We start from the raw sequence: 23058 nt of genomic DNA, 5'->3' as shown, positions 1-23058 counted from the left end.
TAGAAAGGTGGTCGATTACTCTATGCCAGAAACTGAGGGTAGTAAGTCTATTTTCTCATTAATATATTACATTATATCAATATATACTTGGCTTACTAGTGTTTTTTTCTTCTATCCTCTTTTTTGGGCTCTGCTTCCCCCCCCTTCCTTTTTCTACTGCTCAACTCTATTTCCTCCCTTATTCAGGCTGTCTTTATTGCTACTTACATTATTCATATTTCAGTCTCATTTTCCAAAATCAACCATAGTGTTCATGTCTTCAGCCAAAACCAATTTGACATTGGAGAAAAATAGCAAATCCCATTTTGTGCTGAATTTTGATCGATTTAATGAGAATGTTCAAGAGGTTGTATATGTAAACCTTCCTAAAATTAAAAAAAAATAGCACACATACATAGATTGAAGGAGGGCCTTCGAATGTGAAATGGTTGATTCTGCAATAGACAATGGAAGAAAGAAAACAGTTCACGAAAAGTGTGGGTGAAGGTTGGCAAAGCAAACATGTAACAGAATGTGGACCTTTATGAGGTATGCCTCAGTGCATTGCATTAATGATTTGCATATTAAGAAGTCACGAGTCTTCACGTTAATGAATCCCTAACTAGTCTCTGACACAATAGACTGAAACGTCCCAGGAGGAGTCATTATGGCCTATCATGTCAATGATCTGCATATTAATGACTCTCTTACATGCTCTTCAACAGGTAGCCTAATAGGCTTTCATTGAGTTCTTTTTCATTTGCTTTTTAAATGTATCTTCTCCTCCCTTTCTTTTGTGATACTATTGTGAAGAATTAACAAAAAGGTGCATTAAGATGATTTTAATGTGTGACTTAAGTTCACTAAAGCATTAAATTTAGAAATAATAATTTAAGTCTTATGAAATCTACCTGGAAAACTTTTTAAATGCAGTTAAATACAAATACACTTTGATAATGGGTTCTTATTTGGATTTTAACAGAAACCATTCAATACAATTTACTATATTTTTCTTTTCTTGGTATATCAATTTATGCTGTTATTAGCATAAGTAGAACAGCTAGTTTGAAAATAAGTTTGTGAAACGGAATTGTTTGAAAACGAATATTAATTCCAACAGATTTCTTTATATCACAGAGGTTACTAAACACTTATTAAAACAAAAAAAAACCAGTACTTGAAAGTCTAAAAATTGAAATATAGAGGAAAGGATAGTCATTTTCTAATAACATACCTATAAATTGTTCCAGAATTTAAATTAATGACTTTATGACTTTTAAATACAGCACTTAGTTAAAAGAAGTCATAGAAAGGTACTAAGCATTTTACCATTTCTTTTTTTTTTTTTTTTTTTTTTGGTTTTTGGGCCACACCCAGCGGTGCTCAGGGGTTACTCCTGGCTGTCTGCTCAGAAATAGCTCCTGGCAGGCACGGGGGACCATATGGGACACCGGGATTCGAACCAACCACCTTTGGTCCTGGATCAGCTGCTTGCAAGGCAAACGCCGCTGCTGTGCTATCTCTCCGGGCCCGCATTTTACCATTTCTAAATTGTCTTGACATGCTTTTATTTTTGTTGTCCAAATTATTATATTTTAGATACATGGCATTGTTAATAAACATAAAACTCTAGTCTTCTGTAAAAAAAACACTAAAGAATTGTTCTACTATTTTTACTGAGTAAAATATTTTACTTATGATACTACCTGATTTATCCCCATATTAAGTTGAAGAGTATATGAAATTGTCAAAAGATAGAAATGGGGAAAAAAAAGCTTGAAAAAATTTGAAATTTGGAATTTTGTTTCCTATAAAAATAACTAATGAACTACCACATGCAAATGTCACTTTTGTTATCTCTTGTCTCCTTCCTTCTCTCTAAGCTTCCTAACAAATCTCACTTTAGAAAATCTCACTTGGCTTCTGAAGTCAAAGATCTGATTTCAAAGTCTGGAACTCTCAAGATCCTTTTTATGTATGTGCTCCTCCTCCTAACCTTCCCAAAGGTACACTAGATATAGTTTACTTGTTAAAAGATCTTTTCTAAAACAGTTTTTAGAACTATATCTAATACAAATGCAGAAGAGCTTGAATGTCATAGCTAAGGCAAAGGAACCAAAACTCATAAATTATTACGTGTGTATTCTAGAAATGACATCATACAAGATTTCTTGAATTGCAATTAGATGGCTCATTAGTCATAACATGTAATTTATGACTTTACAAAGTCACAAACAAATTGATAGCATCATGAAAAAAATGCCTAAACTTATTCTTGAAAATAGATATAGGCAATGAAAAATAAAGAATTTTCAAACTCTTAAATTTTGAAATATGGAGGCAGTGTAGATTAAAACTATTAGGAATACTGTACTGTAGAGGAATTTTAGAGAGGGGTGAAGTCTGAGTCAGAAGTACAATGTGCTGTTGTATTGTCACCTACCTCCTTCTGTGGTTGATAATGAACTATTTCAAAAACTTGAGAAAAATAAGAGCTTCAGGCCAATATATTCAAAACATTTTCTAGTACTATGTAATGTATATTCTCCAGTTTTTCCAGAACCCATCACTAAAAACATTTTAATTTCTCTCTAATGCCAATATTACTTTGTGGTAGAGAAGATCATTGGCTGGTTTATCTACTAGATTACTTCAAATGTTATGTACTCTGCTTGAAATTACATTTTTCACTCAGAGCAATCTGCAGTTTTTTGGGGTTCACACTTGAACTTCCAAGATACTCTTTATCTATGCACTCTTCATTCATTACTTATTATTCTAGTTGTGCATCAGAGATTCTTAAGAAAATATACATCTTTAAATATTACAAGTAGTGCTCAAATTCAAGCACAGAATCAAATCTGAATTGCTTTTCTCTGTGATTCCAGTGGGAAATCAAGAAAACAAAAATTAACTTAGAACTTTGACATGACAAAGCAGATCTAAACAGGTAATTCCTTGTATGAAATAAAAGAATAGGAAATGAAGAATCATTAAAAACAACACACTTACCAAAGAATTCTTCAACATGTTTCTTTTTCAGTTTCTTCTCTCTGGTAATGCATTTTTCCTCATCAGAAAAGGAATATTACCATCCATCACTTTCAATACATTTTCAAGATCACGTACCAAAGCATTGGATAGTGTTCTAATTTAAAAAGAGAGAAGATTTTTAGGAATGTAGTAATTGAGCTTTATGGAAAAACAGGAAAATGACTCAATAAAACCATCTGGTCACTAATGTGGTATGTTCTTAGTTATTTGAATGCTTGAACAGTTCACTAGAGTTTACTCAGGGGGGTTGTGGTTTGCAATAGGGTTTATGATTCTGTCTGAACTTTATAAATTAGGTCGTGTAATATATATCATCTAATGCCTTTGCTTTTTTTAATAAGTTTTATATATATATATGTAATGTTCCACCATTGGAAAAGTTTTACATATAATAAAGTGTAATAAATTGTTTTGTAATTTGGACTACAAATAATATGGGACAAGTTCACAAATTCTACAGATAGGATTTCTATTAATTTTAATTCATATTGCTGACTATAATACTTTATTTAAATCTATCTCTGTGTTGAATTTCTATTTATGCCACTAGGATTTATATTTATTTAAAAAGAAATTTATAATTATACTTTTTAATATTAGATTCATAGAATAATCCTATGATGTATATAAATATGGGACTCTAAAATGGGATGATTTAAAGAATAACTAAATACCAATTAATATCAAAACTGAGAACAATATTTTTTTGATTTAAGACTAGTGAAGGGATTTATTCATTGTGATTGGCTGATAGTGGAGGAAGGTCACTTATCTCAGGCTGTTGTTAGTAAGGTAATTCTTTGATTTATCAGTAGTAATTGTTTTGGAAGACAATTACAAAGGGGAAAGCCAGCATGACAGTATTGTGTTTTATATCCCTAATTTATCTACAGCTTTCACTTTATAGATAAGACATATGCTGATACACACAAAACATGTTTTTTATCATGTTACATATGTAAGTACATAGATTTAGCATCTCCGGAAAATACAGCAATTTAAAATGTTTGGCATATCTCTTTAAGATTAATTGTGCCTTATTTTAATCCCTAATAATGATCATAATTGTCCCAATTTTGATTTCCTTTATGACATTGTCATCAAGGGCTGGATTTAAAGCATCTCTTCAGCAATAATGTCTTGTATGTCATATTTTCATTTTTTCCTTAGTTATCTTTAATCATAAGCATTTATCTTTATAATGGTCTATCTTTTCATCTGTTTATAGTTTTATTTTATTTTATTATTTCTTTTCTTTTATGTATTGTTTATATTATTTATTATTTTTATTTTATTTTATTATTTCTTCTGTTTTTAGTTATGTTCCTTCTTAAGAGCTGATTTCTTGTATTATAACATTCAAGGAATAGATAATAAACTTTGTAGTTCATTAGTGAATTATAAACTTTATCTTTATGTAAAAGTTTTGGAATTCTCACTCCAATTTTTTTATTTATAATATCTTTATTTAAGCATCATGATTACAAATATGATTGTGATTAGTTTTCAGTCATGTAAAGAACACCCCCTTTATCAGTGCCACATTCCCACCACCAATGTCCCAAATCTCCCTCCATCCCACCCCACCCCCACCTGTACTCTAGACAGGCTTTCCAGTTCCCTCATTCATTCACATGGTTATGGTAGTTCTCAGTGTATCTCACTCCAATTTTTAAGTTGGACAAGAAATTCAATTTTCAGGGAAACATCCCATAAGTTTATGAAAAAGAGATAGTAAACAATATGTAATCATTTACCACAGGAAACAGTATATCTGTAATATTGAATTGTGAGTGCCAATGCTAACATACTATAAAATTTATGCAGTAAAATACCTTGAATAAATAACTTACTATTTCTAATTTAAAAGTTCTATCTTAGGTTATTTTCCTTTTCTTTAAGTGGGGAGAAAGAAAAAGTGAATAAATGAGGCCAAAAGTTATCAACACAGAATAGGGTCAAACATTATGTGTAGTCTAACATTATTTTATACCTGTTTAGCAAAAAGTAGCTAGTGATACATAAGAATGCAAAGTTTGATTCACTTTAGGTAGTGCTAAGCACATATAAAGTGTTAAAAGTCAGAAATGTAATGTCCACAACTCACTTTGAAAGCCATCTTGTATAATGATGACAGTTTGATTCCTTTCAAAAAAGTGACATTTTTGCTGATTTATAACTTAATTTCTCTTGTTTAGTAGTGTGACTTGATTTTTGTCAGAGTTTCTCTCACAGTAAAGCTATTTTCAGTTCTTTATTACTGCAGTTACATGAATTAAGTTTTATTTATGATTGGTTTTGTCTTGTTTGCCAATAGGATCAAATCATAGATGCCTCCTTTGAGCTCATCATCATATATAGCCATTAAAATTTTCATCAACATATTTTGTGGATTTCTTTATAATATTGAAGTCTTTAATTTATTTTGAAATAATTTTTGAATTTACTAGTATCTAAAATCTTTAATATAATCTTATTTTATTAAAACCATTGTGATTTACAAACTCCTTCATAGTTGGGTTTCACACATACAATGAATCAGGGCCAATCTTACTACGAGTGTCCACCTCTCTTTTCGATGTTCTCAGAAAGTACCCTAACCACCATCCTTTGCTCCCCAGTTTGCCAATATACAAGGTCCATTTAAAGTATAGATTGTTGAGAATTTGAGTTTCTTGATTCCATTGTTGTCAAGTTTGGCTTGGATATTTAGTTTTGTTCTTTTATTTATTTTATTTTATTTATTTTCTACCATGATAAAGCCTGGCCCCTGGCCCCCATACTTTCATATTTGTGTTTCTCCTCCTTCACTCTGTTTCTTTCCTTCTCATTATACTCGAGGACCAAGGGTGTTTGAGAAAATTCCATTTAGACCATTGTATTTCTTCATGCATTATTCAAAATATCACATATAATTGATATCACTCTGTACTTATCTTTCTTCTGGGTTTTGAAGTAATAATTTATATGAAGTGAAATTGGAGCACAGTTTCATTTTTATTTTTGCATGTGACTAATATGTTTTTCCCGCCTCATTTGTTGAAAAAACTTATATGACCCATTTGCTGCATTTTATTTTTTTTGACTGTACATATATCTGAGGGTTGATAATAAAGTTTTGTTTTAATAGTGTTGGGGTTCAAACTTTATTTGCAAAATATGCATTTTAAATTGAAGATATAGTGCAGCAGGTAAGGCACTTGCCTTTCACATGGTTGACCTAGGTTCTATCCCTGGCACAAAGTTCCCTGAGCCTACCGTGGGTGATTCTTGAGGGTAGAGCTAAGCATAAACCCTGAAAACCACTGGGCTGTTATCCAAAATGAAAAGTTAAAAAATAAGTACTTTACCTTTGAGCCACATACTAAGACCTTGGAAAAAACATGAGTAAATATTTACTTTTTATGATAATCTCATCTTTCCCTTGTTGAATATACCAATGATAATTATATTCAAATATATTATAGTTGTAGGCAAAATTAGGCTATAGAAGTGTATTCTATTAGACTGTAGATAGAATGATTAGTATATTTCAAATGATTAGTATTCATAAAATTTACTAATATTTATAATAGTAGTAATATTAAAATACATCATTAATCATTCTACATAGGATAAATGATTATGAGGTACTATGTATTTGTAGAATTTGGCCTGATATGTAAGTTTTTTGAGTTTCATAATTAAGAGTTTGTAGATTTGATTATTGAATGATTAATAGTTCAGAAAATATATTAGTGTTTCCTTGTTAATTAGATTGCAAATATTCTTCAATATATTTTTTGTTTGTTTTTTTGGGCCACACCAGGTGATGCTCAGGGGATACTCCTGGCTAGGTTTTCAGAAATTGTTCCTGGCTTGGGAAACCATATGAGACCCCGGGGAGTCAAACCATGGTCCTTCCTAGGCTAGCACAGACAAGGCAGATGTCTTACGACTTGCGCATCACTCCAATATTTTTCGATTCTTATGTAATCAATGTTCCATCATTTTGTTTATAAACTAAATAATGGATTATTTAGTGTATTTTCTCTTTTTTTTCTGGTTATCTACATGATCCATAGATCCATAGATGATGACTTCTTTTTCTTCTTTCCTTTTCTTTCTTTTTCTTTTTTCTTCTTCTTTCTTCCTTTTCTTTCTTTTTCTTTTTTCTTTCTTCTTTCTTCCTTTTTTCTTTCTTTCTTTCTTTCTTTCTTTCTTTCTTTCTTTCTTTCTTTCTTTCTTTCTTTCTTCTTTCTTTCTTTCTTTTTTCCTTTCTTTGTTTCCTTTTTCCTTTTTCTTCCTTCTTCTTTACTCCTCTTCTTCCTCTCCTCCTCCTTCCTTCTCTCCTCCTCCTCTTTCTCCTCCTCCTTCTTCTTCTTCCTCCTCCTCCTTCTTCTTCCTCCTCCTTCTTCCTCCTACTTCTCTTCCTACTTCTCCTTTCTTTTTCCTTTTCTTCTTCTTCTTTCTCCTCCTCCTTCTTCCTCCCCCACTTGCTCCTCCTCCTTTCTCCTCCTCCTTCTTCCTCCCCCACTTGCTCCTCCTCCTTTCTCCTCCTTCTTCCTCCTTTTCCTCCTTTCTTTTTCTTTCTTCTTTCTTCTTCTTTCTCATCATCTTCTTCTTCTTCTTCTTCTTCTTCTTCTTCTTCTTCTTCTTCTTCTTCTTCTTCTTCTTCTTCTTCTTCTTCTTCTTCTTCTTCTTCTTCTTCTTCTTCTTCTTGATATTCACTTCTGACTCTTTGCTAGGAATCACTCCTATCAGAACCCAGAACACACAGGATGCTAAGTAATAAAACTGGGTCATACATGTGCAAGGAAAGTTCCCTGTTTGTTGTATTAACACTCTGGAACCCTGTTTTCCTATGTCTATAACAGCTGTACTTGCATAGTTAAAGGACACTTGCTGAAAATCTTGGAGACTTCCATAATCTCCTAGAGGTGACATATCCACTTCTAAGAGATCTCAGAGATCAATCTTGATGGTACTTGGGGGGGGCATATATGATGGTGTGTATTAAAACGGGGTAAACTGCAAGCAAGATAAGCATTGTGCCCAATATAAATTGTTTCTGGCTTCATCCTGTAGCTCCTTTATATACATATATTTAGAATTGAACTTTTTCAAATGCTAGTACATTGAAAAACTTTTGAGTTCTAATAAAACATACAAGTTTTCATTCCTCATTCTTGAAATGCCAATTTTGTTATTTTAGTTTTTAGTTTCCTCATATATTTTTTAAATAGAACCAGGTCATTTCACTTGGAAATCTATGAACAACATTTTCAAAAGCGTTCTTATGATTTGGTTTAGGTTTGTGTCTCATGTGCTTATTGATTAATAATCAATTATGCTGATTGATTAAAATTTTCATCTTTTATTTTTTTCTAAAACAGGCTTTTAATTAGTTGACATTTTAAGAATCACTAGTGTATTTTTCATTAGGCATTTGTACTCGATTCCTCTGGTTTGGAGTGAGTTGTAATTCTGCTCTTCTCTAATATTATTATTTGTTTATATGCCAATTTAGAGGTCAGGTTCTGGAAATCTTTTCTGCCCCACTCTATACTTTTCTGAGCACACATTTAATAAACTAGCAACTTATACACTATGTTATAAACATACATATTTTATCATGTGCTTTTCTCACTAACATGTAAGCTTATTAGGGGACAGCTCTCTACTTGCTTTACGATTTTGTATAATATTTGTAAATTTGTTGAAACTAACATTTTTGTTAAATGGCTGATGAATCAATTAGATTGCCATATATTTAAAACTACAAGTAAATGTATGTTTCAAAATCATTTGAAAATTATTCCCTTTATGTAGTAGAACACAATATCTTTGAGGTTATCACATAAAAACTCAATATGTCCCATTTCTTTGAAGAAGAGATATATTTACTTAAATTTTATTCTATATTTTATTATAAAAACCTTGACATTTATTTACTGGGGAAGGGTAGATTTGGGGTAGAAACCAACATTGCACTGAGATTATTCTTGGTTCTGTAATTAGGAGTGACCTCTGGAGGTTCTCAGAGACCATAAGTGATGCTGGAACCAAAGTCTAACACATGCAAAGCAATCACCATACATCCTGGACTATCCTTCCAGCCCACTATTTCAAAATTTAAAGACTTCTGCAATTATATTAAATCCTTTTTGTAATTGTATTGTGCTAGATATAAGAAAAGGTGAAAATTCAGAATATTTAAAATTCAATACACACTTTTTGAGGGCCAGAAAGAGAACATAGAAGTTAAATTACTTCCCTTTTGTAGTTGAGTCTTATTTCCTACTCATGTGTTTCCCTGAGCACTGCAAGAAATGAGTCCTGAGTTACGGAGCAAGGAGTAAGTCATTAGCACAGAGCCAGGGGTAGAAGCTGAACATTATTGGGTGTAGCCCTAAAAATCAAACCAAACCAAAATAAGTTATTTTTTATTTTCCATTTGGTCAAAGACTTATATCCCTAAGATTATGCAAATCTAAAACTCATCATTCAATGAAGATAATATTCCTGTTTTTTTGTTTCGTTTTTCTATCTTTTATTTTATAAAAAAAAAGCATTGCTATTTTATTCCAATATATTACTATTTTTAAGCCTCTTTTTCTCCTTCAAAAATCTCTATCTAAAGTGGTAGAAGTCTCAGACTTTTAAAATCTCAAAATAGCAGGGAGAAACTAGAAGGGAGAAAAGATGTATCAAGTTTCTGGAACAACTGGAAGCTTAAAGGTCATTTATATCTTGTTTTTATGGTTCTTTGCTATTTCATCTGTTTGGAATATACAAATGGAAGAAAGTAGGTTGGCTATTACTCATAGATATGCTAAGTAATAATTAAAATGTTATGAATCTAAGATAATTTAGTATGAATTGGTTAGCATTTTATTTTTTTCTACTGAAAAACTAAAATAAAAAAATAGGAACCTGGAGATAATTTGCCAAATTACTGAATGAAAGTACAAGAACATGTAACAGATTAAGGAGAAAACATTGAGACTGGTGTTAACATAGGCAACTGAGATATATACCCCAGCCTCAGTTTCTGATAACAGAAACCAGATTGTACCAGTAAATTGATAATTTTACTCATTTGATTGTAAAAGCTAGAGTCTTTAACTTCTTTATTGTTTAGGTCTTGTAGGAGCTAATACAGCATTGCTAAAACTCATGAACACACAACATTCAAATTTAGAGAAAATCATTTTTAAAAACCTATGTACTGGGGCTGGAGTGGTGGCATAAGTGGTAGGGTATTTGCCTTGCACTCGCTGACCTAAGACAGACTGTGGTTCAACACCCCCGCGTCCCATCTGGTCCCCCAAGCCACGAGCAATTTCTGAGCACATAGCCAGGAGTAAGCCCTGAGCATCACTGGTTGTGCCCCTCCATGAAAAAAAAGCCTGTGTACTGGAGACTAATAAAACATACTGATTCTACACCCAGTGCTATAATTCTTATTTGATTCTTCGATTATCATCTTTTACCCTCATAATTTTGTGCCTTAATTATAAGAGTCTCATGAAGCCTACATTCTCATTTTACTGTGGCTCATTAAACTCAGGCTTTCTTAAGACAGTTCTTTAAATGTTCTTCCTGAGATTGGTTAATAAACATAACTCTGACATGTTTAGTGTACCCCACTCAGTACATAAAGACCCACTTTGATAAACAAAGTGTACCCCACTCAGTACATAAAGACCCACTTTGATAAACAAAGTGATATACTCTTTAATCCTTCCCTTTCTTTTCCTCTCCTTTCCCTTCCAATCTCCTTTAATTTTCTTTCTCTCTCATTTTATCTCTCATTTAATGCTGACAGAGAGCAGTGCTTAGTGCATCTTCCAAGTTTTCAGGGAGCATATGGTCAGGGTGGAACCCAGGGATCTTGCATGCAAAGCATATGGTATATGTTTCCCAGTTATTTGAGATATCTCTTGGTTTGTTTTATTTTCTTGTCCTTAATCCTTGACATTTGTTTCCTCTACTTAAATGATCTTATCTTTCTTCTCTAATTTGGAAATTCGTCAATTCCCTGAACATTTTTATTACTTTCTTTGTTACAAAAAAAAACCAACTCCCTATTTCATTCCAAAAATGCCTTCATTTGTTTGCTTTTGGACCACTCCTGACTGTGGTCAGGGCTTAGTCCTGGTTCTGTGCTCAGAGGTTACTCGTGAATGTGCTCTGAGGACCATGGGAAGTGCCAGGGACTGAACCTAGGTCAGCCACATGCAAGGCAAACACTCTACCCATATCTCTCTTGGGGCATTTCTGTTCTTCTTTAATAAAAAAGAATATTCATGGGGCCAAGCGTGGCGCTAGAGATAAGGCATCTGCCTTGCAAGCGCTAGCCTAGGACAGACCGTGATTAGATCCCCCAGTGGTTCCCCATGTGGTTCCCATGTGGTTCCCCAAGCCAGGAGCGATTTCTGAGCGCCTAACCAGAAGTAACCCCTGAGCATCAATGGGTGTGGCCCAAAAACAAAAACAAAAAAGAATATTCATTATAGTTAATTCTTCATTAAAATATCTATTATGTAAGTCTACAAAATTTTTATGTTGACAAGTTTATATTCAACTGTAAATTCACCACAAGCACCTTAACTCCAAACCCAGGTAAATGAGTCTGAATAATGGTCGCACATGAAATAATCCAAACCAGGCTAAGGGTGAAACATGTGTAGTCTGGCCATCTTCTACCTCATATGGAGAGCCAGCTGCCTGCCAGAACAACAGTTTTTATTGAGTACAGAGACACCCCCCTCCCCTCAAGTGGGCAGTAAGGAAAGATAGCTGAGGCTATTCTGAGCCAGTCCCACCCAGGTTTACAAGACAATCTCTGTTTTGGAGTAAATTCAAGTTATAAACAACCATACAAAGGAATCAGGAATGATCTTCGTTTGAGGTAATAAGGTGTGACCTAGCATCCACCAATACATTTGAAGGTTTGACTACAAATAACTTATTTTTATTTCCCATTGCTTATTATATTTTCTTGAACTATAATGACTGCTCAAATTATTTTGTAGAAGAGTGAAATTTAAATATATTAAAGCAATGTTGATAAGAATAGTTTCTATATTGTTGTTTTATAATTTATTAGCCCAAAACCGGAGTGCCAAATCAAACCTACACCCTGGTCTCAAAGTCTCTTATCTTCCCACTCCCTTCTTTTGCATCTTTAGTTTTCTGTTCTCTTGACAATATCTCAAGGGAAATTACTGGAACTTTTTTTTTTTTTGGTGCTGAGCATTGAAGCTAGGATTGAAATAGGGTAAGGTATACTTACCTTAAGTCAATAAGAAGTCAATAACCCTACCAATGAGCTACATTCGGGTTCTTTATTTTATTGCATTATGAAAATGTCACCTGTTTTATCTCCATGATTTTATATGTGTATGGATCTATTATTAAAATTTCAATGTTTTTCATAAGTCAACATGTCAAAAGTCTCAATTTTCATAAAGACTCTTGAGTGTAGAGCAAGTTCCTTTTTCTTGTTATTTCTCAAAAATGTCTCAAATATTTATATTTCTTTATTTTTCTCTTTTAAATTTTATTTTAAAAATCTGTGAAAAAATTCTTTGGAATTTTGATTAGAATCTATACATCAATTTGGGAGATAATGATCATTTTTATATCTCCTTCCAATCCATGAATATAGTATATGTTTTAATTTTACTAGTTCATTCAATTTTACTAGGTCATAATTTTACTAGTTATTATTTTATTATATAATTTTATTGTTTCTGTATAATCTTAAAAATTACCTGTTGTTTAGGTTTTTTTTCTTTTTTTTATTTTGTGGTCACACCTGGTGGTGATTATATAATATTTCTGGTTTTGCATTCAAGAATTATTCCCATTGGTGCTCGGCACCAATGGGATGCTGGGAACTGAACCCAGGTCAGCCACATGCAAAGCAAGTGCCCTATCTTTTGTAATTATCTTTCTAGCTACTTTATTTTATTTTTTTTTAGGATTTTTCAGAATACAAAATTTTATTATGTTACATTCTTATAAGACAAAACATATCAATATATAGAATTTATAGTTATTGACCTCCAAAATGAGGCAAAAGCATATTCCTGAACGGATACATAATACAATGGGTAGGGATCATGCTTTACATGCAGCCAACCTGGGTTCAATTCCTGGTACCTCACAATGGTTCATTGAAACCCTCCAGGAATTATTCCTGAAGGTGTTCACTAAGCACTGCAAGGTATGACCACAAAACTAAAACAAGCAAACCCAAAACACCAAGACCAAAACCTGCATTATTTTTTATTATTTATGTAGCTATTTAAAAAAAATTAGTGTTAATTAAACAAATTACCTAAATTATTGGTTAGGTTTTTGTTAGGTAAGAGACAGGCAAATATTAGAAGAATTAAGGTATTTGCCTTGAAACTTGACCCAATTCTATGTTGGAAACTACATGTGATCTCTGACCAAGAGTGACCATTGATCATAGGTCACTGTATGTGATTCAAAAAAGTTAAATAAAAAAAATTTAAAGATTTTATATGGCTATGACTGGGCCGGAGCAATAGTACAGTGGCAAAGTGTTTGCATTGCACGCAGACGACTTGGACCCGGTTCAATCCCTACATCCCATATGGTCCCTCGAGAATGCTAGGAGCGATTTCTGAGCACAGAGCCAGGAGTAACTCCAGAACGCTTCCGGGTTTAGCCCCAAAACAAACAAAATTAAAACAAACAAACAAAATTAAAACAAACAAACAAAAACAAAACAGGGTTGAAGTGGTGGTGCAAGGGATAAGGAGTCTGCCTTGGTTCACGTCTGCCAAGGTTCAATCCCCGGCGTCTCAAATGGTCCCACAAGCCAGGAGCAATTTTTGAGCGCATAGCCAGGAGTAATCCCTGAGTGTCACCAGTGTGGCCCCAAAACAAAACAAACAACAAGCAAACAAACAAAAACAACAAACCATTATGCACCTTGAGAGAAAAGAAACTTAAATTTGCAGTTGGAATACATAACAAAAATCTATTCATTTATTGATCTTATTAAAGTATATAAATTATAGATTGAGAATTAATCATGTAAAATATATACTAATAAAATTTTACTTACAAGAAACATTTTCACTTGTGGTCAACTAGAAAGTGAAAAATAATTTTAATAACTTTTGTAAAGTTTTATTTTTAATTTATTTTTATTTCTTTGCTTTGGCGGTGTTCAGGGGTTACTCCTGCCTCTGTACTTAGAAATGGCTCCTGGCACATTCAGAGTACCATAAGGGATCCTGGGTATCAAATCCAGGCCTGTCCCAGGTCAGGCCACATGCAGGTCAAATACCTTACCACTGTGCAATCACTCCTGGACCCAATTTACTTTTAGTAAATGTAAAAGTATCAGAAATGTATAAAAATTTTTATGACTGTCTTGCATAATTAGGATGAAAGAATTACATTTTTTCTTATGAGTTGTAATAGAATGAATCTTTCTTGGGTTTTGATAAAAGTTACCATACAAGAAAAGCTATATTATATTAAAATTTTGATTAGCCATTGCCAGATCTCCATATTTCTTTTATGATAGCAGTCATTGTGACAATAAAATAAGACAATGTAGATACTAGAAATAGTTCCTTGAATGACTGACATGACAAAGCTTTACACAAAACACTTTCACTAGTACTTTTCTTCCTTAATTTCACCTACAAAAATAAATGTTCATGTTCTCACAAATGTTACTCAATATTTCTAAGAAAATATTTGTATTTTTAAATTTTTAGTATATAAAGAAAAGGGAGTGCAGTATGTATGATTATGAAGGTTATCTTGATGTTTTGGTTCTAAAAGTGGTCTGTGCAATAGCACATTAAAAGTTTTAAGAACTGAAAAAAATTTACCTTTTAGTTCTTCTTAAGATTTTTTCCTTCCCCCTTTTAGTAGTCAGATAGTTAATATTATAGTAAAAATAGAAGAATTTTTATAATAAAAAACTCAGACCTCAAAATAGTTAAAACTTTGGAAAGCAATTTTCACCAAAATGAATTGTCAGTTTCTAAAACTTATTTGAAAACAATTATTCCACAAACATTAACTTTATGAATAATGGAATAATCTATATTCATAGTAATTTAACTTTGGTTATAAAAGCTGTAATCAGCACACTTTTATTTAGAAATATGACGACATAAGTTTAAAAACTACAAATGTTTACTATTAGAAAATTTAAAGTATCAAATTTATTTTTTGGAATAATGAGAGTAATGTAAAAAGATCAAAATTATATAATATTTATTTGACTTACTGGCTTAAATTTCCCTCTGCATAAAAATATTTAGAAGATAAAGTATCAGAAAATGCATAATGCTTTGTTTTATATTTAACAGTAAAGAAGAATCATCAGTAGCATCAGAAGAGAATAATTTGGAGAATTCAAATATTACAGGTAATATTTCTCATTAAAATTTTAAACCAAATCTTTGTTTTTCACTAACCCCTACAATTAAAGTAATCTCACAGCGGTACAATTATATTGACTTTTCAGATACCTCTATCCCAGCAATTGTTTGTTCTCATGAAGACAATGAAGACTTGGAAGCCAGTAATCAAAATGTAAAAGATGTAAACAGGGAACATGAAGAAGATAATGAAAAAGAATTAGAGTTGATGGTAAGTGTCTGGTTGCCACGGTATTAGAGTAGATGAATACATTTATGCTTTCAAAGATGCTGCAATGCCTGACTTTAAATGGCATCGAGTAATATAATTTACAAATGTGAGAGCACGACCTATTCTGTCCTTGGGTCTGTAGCTTGATCAACAAGATACTTTGATTTCAGTGTGTTGCTTCTGATCGCTGCGGTGGTAAATTAATGGCATTCATTTCTTATCATTTTACCAGAGGCTCCAAGTAATAGTTTGTAGGAATTACAGAAGTGGCTCTATCCTGATGTGCATTGCTAATCTTTGTGACAAGTGTACACTTTGCATAAACTGTAAAATGAGAGGGCTGCATTAGGTGATTTTTAGGTTTTTTCCAACACGAGTCTGATTTTTACATTAAGCGGCATTTTTTAAAAACTTACTTCCATTTTTCTGAAAACCTCAAAGTTCTATATCATTGGAGAGTATAAAGCTACCAAAATGAGGAGAAAATCACCCGTGCCAAAATTTTTGAACAGGAAACAAATTCAGTAATGTACAAGTTAGTATTAAATTTGTTATCATGGATTTCACACTTGGTGAACATTCAATCTATTTGGAATTTTGGGGGGATGGCTTCGATAGCATTTTTATTACAAAGGAAAGAATAAGAGTAAATGAGTCACATAATGCAATTTATTCTTTGCTGTATTTGGTTGGAGCACATATTATTAGGATACACGGATTCATAATCATCTAAGATTAAAATGACATTTTCCTCCTCAAGTGTCAGTGCTGAAACAGAAAAGAAATATAGTTCATTTTCTCCCTACACATTCCACCTTTTCTATAGTGATATATGGAAGTTGCACCACTAAAGTATGCAATTTACTATGCTCCAACTTTAAGAAACTACAAAGTTGTCACCCATTGTGAGGATTCTCCCCAGCTGAAAGTTAACATTGCCATTTTTTTTCAAACCATAGCATATAATGAAAGCGTCTTGAAAAATCACATACTCCTCCAATACACCTCATTACAATGAGCAGGCTCAAATATAAAAGTTTGTTTAGAAGTTACTGAGATTGTATGTCCAGTAAATGAACAGGGAGCTGTAATTTAGATGCTAATTTGCTCCATGCTGATGTTAATGCATAAAACAATGAAGCTCTATAATAGATGGAAATACAACCAAATCTGTGGAACCCACAGGCATTGGCTTACAAGACAGCTGTGCAGTTGACAAGTAACATGAGCCTTATGTGAGAAGAAGGGGAAAATGTAAGATTTGCATATAATTATTGAGATCATGCAAATGTCAGTTATGAAGAGAAAAAAAACACACAGGCATCTCACTGTTAAATCCTGACAGTTGGCATCACTTGAAGAGCTCAAATACATTTGAGTACCAGTTGGCAGAGGGTCATTAAAACAGAATTTGCAGAGACATTAACTCCCTCACTTTTCTTTGAGTGACGTTTTGCTATTAATAGTTTGCAGAGGCTTTGCAGAAAACATATTAATAAGAGAAACTGTAATAGGGGCACCTACAGCAAGTGTAAATGCAGCAAGGGGCACCCAGGAAGCTGCTCTCTAATTGATTAGCATGGAGCTATCAATGTGTATATGCTAAGTGAGGAGAAAATGCAATGACAAGCAAGAATAGTGAATAATACAATGTGATATTTGGAGACTGGGAAGGAGAATAATTAATTTTTGGTCCCTTTTCTTATTAAACTCATCCCTAAATCATAACCTACAAGGATTTCCCCCAAAACATCCAGTTTCCAGAATGTGTGCAAAATTTACAAATGAAATAAATCTAGGGAATCTACCAGAGAATATTAACTAAGTTAGTGAAATTTATCTAAGTTGCTTTATATATTTAAAAATTTTTGCTCATTTGTTGTTGTTTTCATCTCTTAAGATAAATCAACATTTAATAAGAACCAGAAGAACTGCTTCCAGAGATAAAAAGAGTACATTTTCAACAAATTCAGTCACTTTTCCAAATAAAGCTGAGGAGCTAGAGAAGAAAGAAGTCTCTGAGAAAACATGCATTGACTTGTTTAAAAGACCAAATTCATTGGAAGAAAATTCACTAAAGAGAAATTTTAACCACAAAGAAAATGAGAGCAGTCATCAACCTTCAGAGAAAATTACTTCAAATTTGGGAGAAATCAAACAATTAATGGATGATACTTGTAGTGATGAACACGCAAAAATACATACCAACACTGAAGACATTGTGGATGGTAATGCTAATCTAGCAGAAGGGAATGGTAGCATGGGAAGACATTTTTTCCCCGCAAACCAACCAGTGGCGGTCAACTTTAACAAAAAGCATGAAGGAGAAGCTAAGAAAACAGAAGTCAAGGACTGGGGATGTTTAGGAAGAGATTTCCATTTGAGAGACTCAATAGGAAATGGTTCTTCTGAGAAAGCTTGTGGCAAGAGTAAGGAGGAGAAGGAACAAAGAACTTATTTGGTCATTAATGAAAAGCCAAATGAAAAATTCCAAGAGCAAAATAGAATAACCAGTCACTCTGAAAAAAGTATAGAAGGGATTGGTGCCAGTAACCAAGACATAGCACCTCTTTCAAGGAAAGATACCACAATTCCTGTCCATGCAATCACAACAGATATGTTTCCTTCATTACGGACAAATTTAAGTTGGAAAGAAACTCTGTTAAGTTCACAGTGTGATCTTTTGAGTCAAAAAGGCAGCACTTTAGAAGAGACACCTGATCAAATTTGGTCACCAAGCAATGGAAATGTTTTGAGAAATGATGGTCTTTCCCAAGTTGAAAAGAAAAAATCAAATTGGGTTAAGCCTGATGATCAGAGTGAGAATACCCAGCATGTTCAGAGTTGGAATGTCCTGGAAAGTCAGGAAAAAACAAAAATGAGTAAGACAAATAGAACAGAACAGTTTAAAGAACCAGCAGATTGTGAAGACATGTGGGAAAAAAGAGGTACTAGAAGGGATTTGAAAGCTACTCCTACAGAAGAGTTGTTTACCTGCCAAGAAACAGCAATCTGTGAACTGTCTCCTCTAGCTGATCATGGAGTTACTGAGGAAGCAGAAGCAGGTACAGCTTATATAATTAAGACAACATCAGAAACTACTCTAGAAAGCATGTCTGCTAGAGAAAAAGCAATAATTGCTAAGCTACCTCAAGAGACAGCACGAAGTGACAGGCTCATGGAGGTAAAGGAAACAGTGTTTGATCCGCATGAAGGGAGAAATGATGATTCACATTATACCCTTTGTCAAGGAGATACAGTACGTGTAATCTATGACAATGATTTTAAAAAGGAATCATGTTTAGGTATTTGTAATGTACATGATGATGAAGTAGAGAAGGAAGAAACCATATGCAGGTGCCATCCTGGGACGATGTATGACAGGAAGAAATGTTGCATTGGAAATAAAACATTCATGGAAGCAACCTTACAGGACAGCACAAATAATCAAAAAGCAACCTTAACACCAGATTTAAACCTGAGAATGTTACCAACAGACAGAAATATATTATTTCCAGAAAATAGAGATTATGAACAGCCCAAGAATCACCAAAGAAAACAGATAGAGTTGCTGTTCTTCATTCTGCTATTTACTCAGATAATAGTAGAGATTCTCCTAATGATTCTTACGACCATAACAACATGTCATTGCCATCTGATAAACAGGCAATGGCGACAGAGAACATTATTAGAACCATGACTCTCCAATCTAGTTCTAGAAAGGTAGAATATAACGGCAATCCGGCAAATAAAGTGCAAGTTATCGAGCAATATCATTCTCCTGGTTCAAAATCTGAAGGTGTGTTCACAATTTCAGAAATAGAGACATCAAGCAATAGAAGAGAGAGGTGCATAGGCAAGACTTGCCAACAAGGAGTCTGCAATATGGAACAATCTCCAGGGCCAAAGATTTTAATCACTGGAGCCTTAGAGAACATGGACAACGTAAAGCATGAAAATGAAGAAATAATAAATTCTGGACAATCACTCTGCTCTTCAAGTGACAAAGAATCTGAAAGCTCTGTCTCTACAAGTCTCTTTGCCCAGGAAAGTCAATCTGAAAGCCGTGAATCACTGCTTTCAAAATACATGCACTCTAAAATATCTTATTTTCTTTTGTTTTTGATCTTTCTTGCAACCATCTACCACTATGACTTAATGATCGGATTGGCGTTCTACCTATTTTCATTGTACTGGCTATCGTGGGAAGGAGGGAGACAAAAAGAGTCTGTCAAAAAGAAGTAACCTCAGCACTATTACTTTTCTCTCATAAACGATAAGCTATTTAGCCCCAAACATTTGGACTGGTGAAAGAGACTATTCATTGTTCAAAGAGCCAGTGCAGTTTTTCTCTTGAAGGATCATTTAAAAAGGAATGCGTATGAAGTTTGCTCCTTCATATAAGTAATTATTCTATATAGAACCATTATGTTTGGATCATTAAATACCTATATGAATATGAGATCTGAAGCACGTCAAGTTGAAATTAGGTACAGCTGTTGCTCCTTAGCAGGCTATGAAGTTGCAATGCTTCACATCTCTTCACTACTTAAAGTGCCATTTCTTGCATTCATTTCTTTTGCACTAAAGCTTCATTTTTCCCCTCTGAGAGGATTCCCCCCATACCCTTTACAGAAATAGATAAGACATGGACAATGGCAGAGGACTGATTTTTTGTCTTTTAGTATTGATCATGTAATTTTCATTATCACTGTACAAATTAAAATTGATATAAAGTAAAATCTATATAATAAATATTTCAACTTCTCTTTAATATTTTGAAAAATAATACATTATGGATTTGTATGCATATACTTAAAACATGTTGTTTGAGAAATACTTTATACGTACATACAGCTTTATCTCCTTTATACCTAAAAAATTAAGGGTCTTAATAAACCAACTATGTCAATGACTAAAACAATTGGGAGATGATGTCTTAGTTACAAAAATTTTTATGGTGGCCTATCTTTAAAAACTGTATTGCCTTACAAAGATAGACTGTGACACAGCTGTACAATTTCAATATCAACTAGCATTCACGGTTGAAAATTTAAATGAAAAGTTTCACAAGCATTGCTTTACAATGAATTTGTACCTATAAAGAAAGCACAAAGCATTGATAGTGATGATAGAAAATTTCCAAATCAACAATTCCATTTAGTAGTATATTTTGTCTTTAAACAAATGTAAAGTTTTTTTCTCATTATAAAACTGTAATCTATGCTCAGTTAATCATTATCACCAGCTTGGCTATCTGATGACTAGGTTGCTAGAAATTTTAAGTAGGTAAATAGGAATATTATCTGTATAATTAGGCATGTATTATCTATATTTAATATTAAAATAAAAACTAATACTTTAGTTACAACGCATAATATAAAGATTCATATGCAATTTCTTGAAACCATTTAAACTATTTATTCAATAACTATTTTAATATATGCTGTGTTCTATGGCACAACATTTTTTTGGCTACGATGTATAGCTAGTCCTCAGTGAGGAAACATGGGTAGATTTTATATATTTTAATTGGTTAGGAAAAGCTGTTTCAAGAAAGACATTTTGGCTATCAGTTTTTTTCAAAGAAATGTCTTTTATTGTGTATGTAGCATTGATCTTCAGAGAAAAAAATATTCTCTGAAAAATGAAATTCAGTGAACAAAATGTACATTCACCAAAGCACATATTTAAGAAACATTCTTGAAAGAAAAATAATGGAATTTTAAACTAACTTTCTATATAGTAGTAAATTATTTCCTTATTTTTCATTAGATATACAGGTATTTCCAAATCTCCTAATTGCATGCTTGTCTCAAGTCCCATTGAGATTGGATACTTGACTTTAACTTTTTAGTTGAACAAATACAAACATCCTAAAGTAGAACTTAGGGCAAATATTTGATTGTTTGAGAATCTACATTTTCATTAAGTACAAGCAGAGTACTGCAAGCAGTACCTAGAATATTATCTCTAAAATTGCTATCCTGATAATTTTGTTGACAAATCTAAATTGCAGTGGAGTTAAGGTTAACATTTCTTTAGTTCTTAATAGCTTGATTTTTGTATTATACCCTTAAGAGTTTTAGTCAACATGCTCTCTCTTATTGATGTAAAGAATACTACATTGCTTTATGAACACAGGTGCCCAAACTATAATTATTCCCCTTATACTTAAAAGAATGTAACTTCTTTTATCTTTTTATTTGACTTTTTATATTAACTGACTAAAACTAGTCATGCATATTTGTAATATGACAATAAAAATTTCAAAGGATTTAAAATACCCAACATATATTTTTCTGCATGCAATGGAGAAATAATTGGTGATTTAACCGACTTTCCAAATATTAAGAATTTAAATAACATTTAAGAACTTATTAAACTACTAAACAGAGTTTTGCAACATGTTTGTGTCACATCTATGTTGTTAACAAATATGTCTCAAGAAGAACTGGCAGTGACTGATTAATAGAAATTCAGTTTTAAATCTTTACGGGTGAAGTAATCATTAAAAGTGGAGCACCATTGCCATACCTCATGAAGTATTGGTTAAATGCCAAAGAAAGTGTGGCCATGGAAATAAGCAAAAAAAATTCATTATGTACCGGCTTTTCATACTAAGTAAAAATGCAATATAATAATCATCCCCCTTTATCTTGCTGGTCTTCAGATTAATAGAAACAAAGTTCTAAAAATGTCAAGTAAGGCAAGCATAGGGAATAAACCTTTTAAAAATATCACTTTTGTGTAAGTCATTATTATCTCACTAGATTTTGCATCTTTAGAGTGAGATGACATTCAGCACAAAATACAGAAGAACATAAGAACAATGCAGCTGTTGAGCTACAGTGGTGTGATTGTGATTATTTCAAGTATCACACACACATATACAAATTGTTATTATGTTGTTTGAGTTAGAAAGTCACCTCGGGGCCAGAGCAATAGCACAATGGGTAGGACGTTTGCCTTGCATGGAGCCAACTTGGATTCAATCTCTGGCATCCCATAGGGTCCCCAGAGCCATATGATTTCTGAGCTCAGAACCCCTGAGCTCTTTTTGGTGTGGCTCAAAGGAAAAAAGGCAACTTGTAACGGTCATTTTATATCAAAATGTTGATTAAATGGAAAATTTAAAATAGTTGGATAAATAGATGAAATATTTTTCCTAAATAGAATTAATGGCACTATATTTTAATCAGTGAATATTATTTATCATACCATATAATATAAAAAGTAATCTTAAATACTAAATGATGCTAAAAATTCAGCATTGCATATAAAAAAAAAGTCAAGAAAGTCAAGGAAAAAACCTCTAGTAGGATCACTAGAAGGATGTATTCTGGAAGACTATAATCTAAGGTCACCTACCAACTGTCTGACCAT

The 23058-nt window shown here is 32.8% G+C and overlaps 1 protein-coding gene across 1 annotated transcript in view; it reads left to right on the top strand.

Annotated features, from left to right (window-relative positions):
- PPP1R3A (protein phosphatase 1 regulatory subunit 3A) overlaps positions 1–19917 on the top strand; it is a 43146-nt gene extending 23229 nt beyond the window's left edge. The window contains 4 exon segments of the mRNA XM_049783131.1: positions 15390–15448; positions 15548–15672; positions 17573–19208; positions 19211–19917. Of these exon segments, the coding sequence (XP_049639088.1) occupies positions 15390–15448; positions 15548–15672; positions 17573–19208; positions 19211–19917 (2527 nt within the window).
- The last annotated feature ends 3141 nt before the right edge of the window (positions 19918–23058 follow it).

The sequence above is a fragment of the Suncus etruscus genome, chromosome 1 (genome assembly GCF_024139225.1).
Source record: "Suncus etruscus isolate mSunEtr1 chromosome 1, mSunEtr1.pri.cur, whole genome shotgun sequence".
Classification (NCBI taxonomy): domain Eukaryota; kingdom Metazoa; phylum Chordata; class Mammalia; order Eulipotyphla; family Soricidae; genus Suncus; species Suncus etruscus.
The sequence above is the reverse complement of the archived record's forward strand: the minus strand, read 5'-3'. Positions and strand labels throughout refer to the sequence as shown.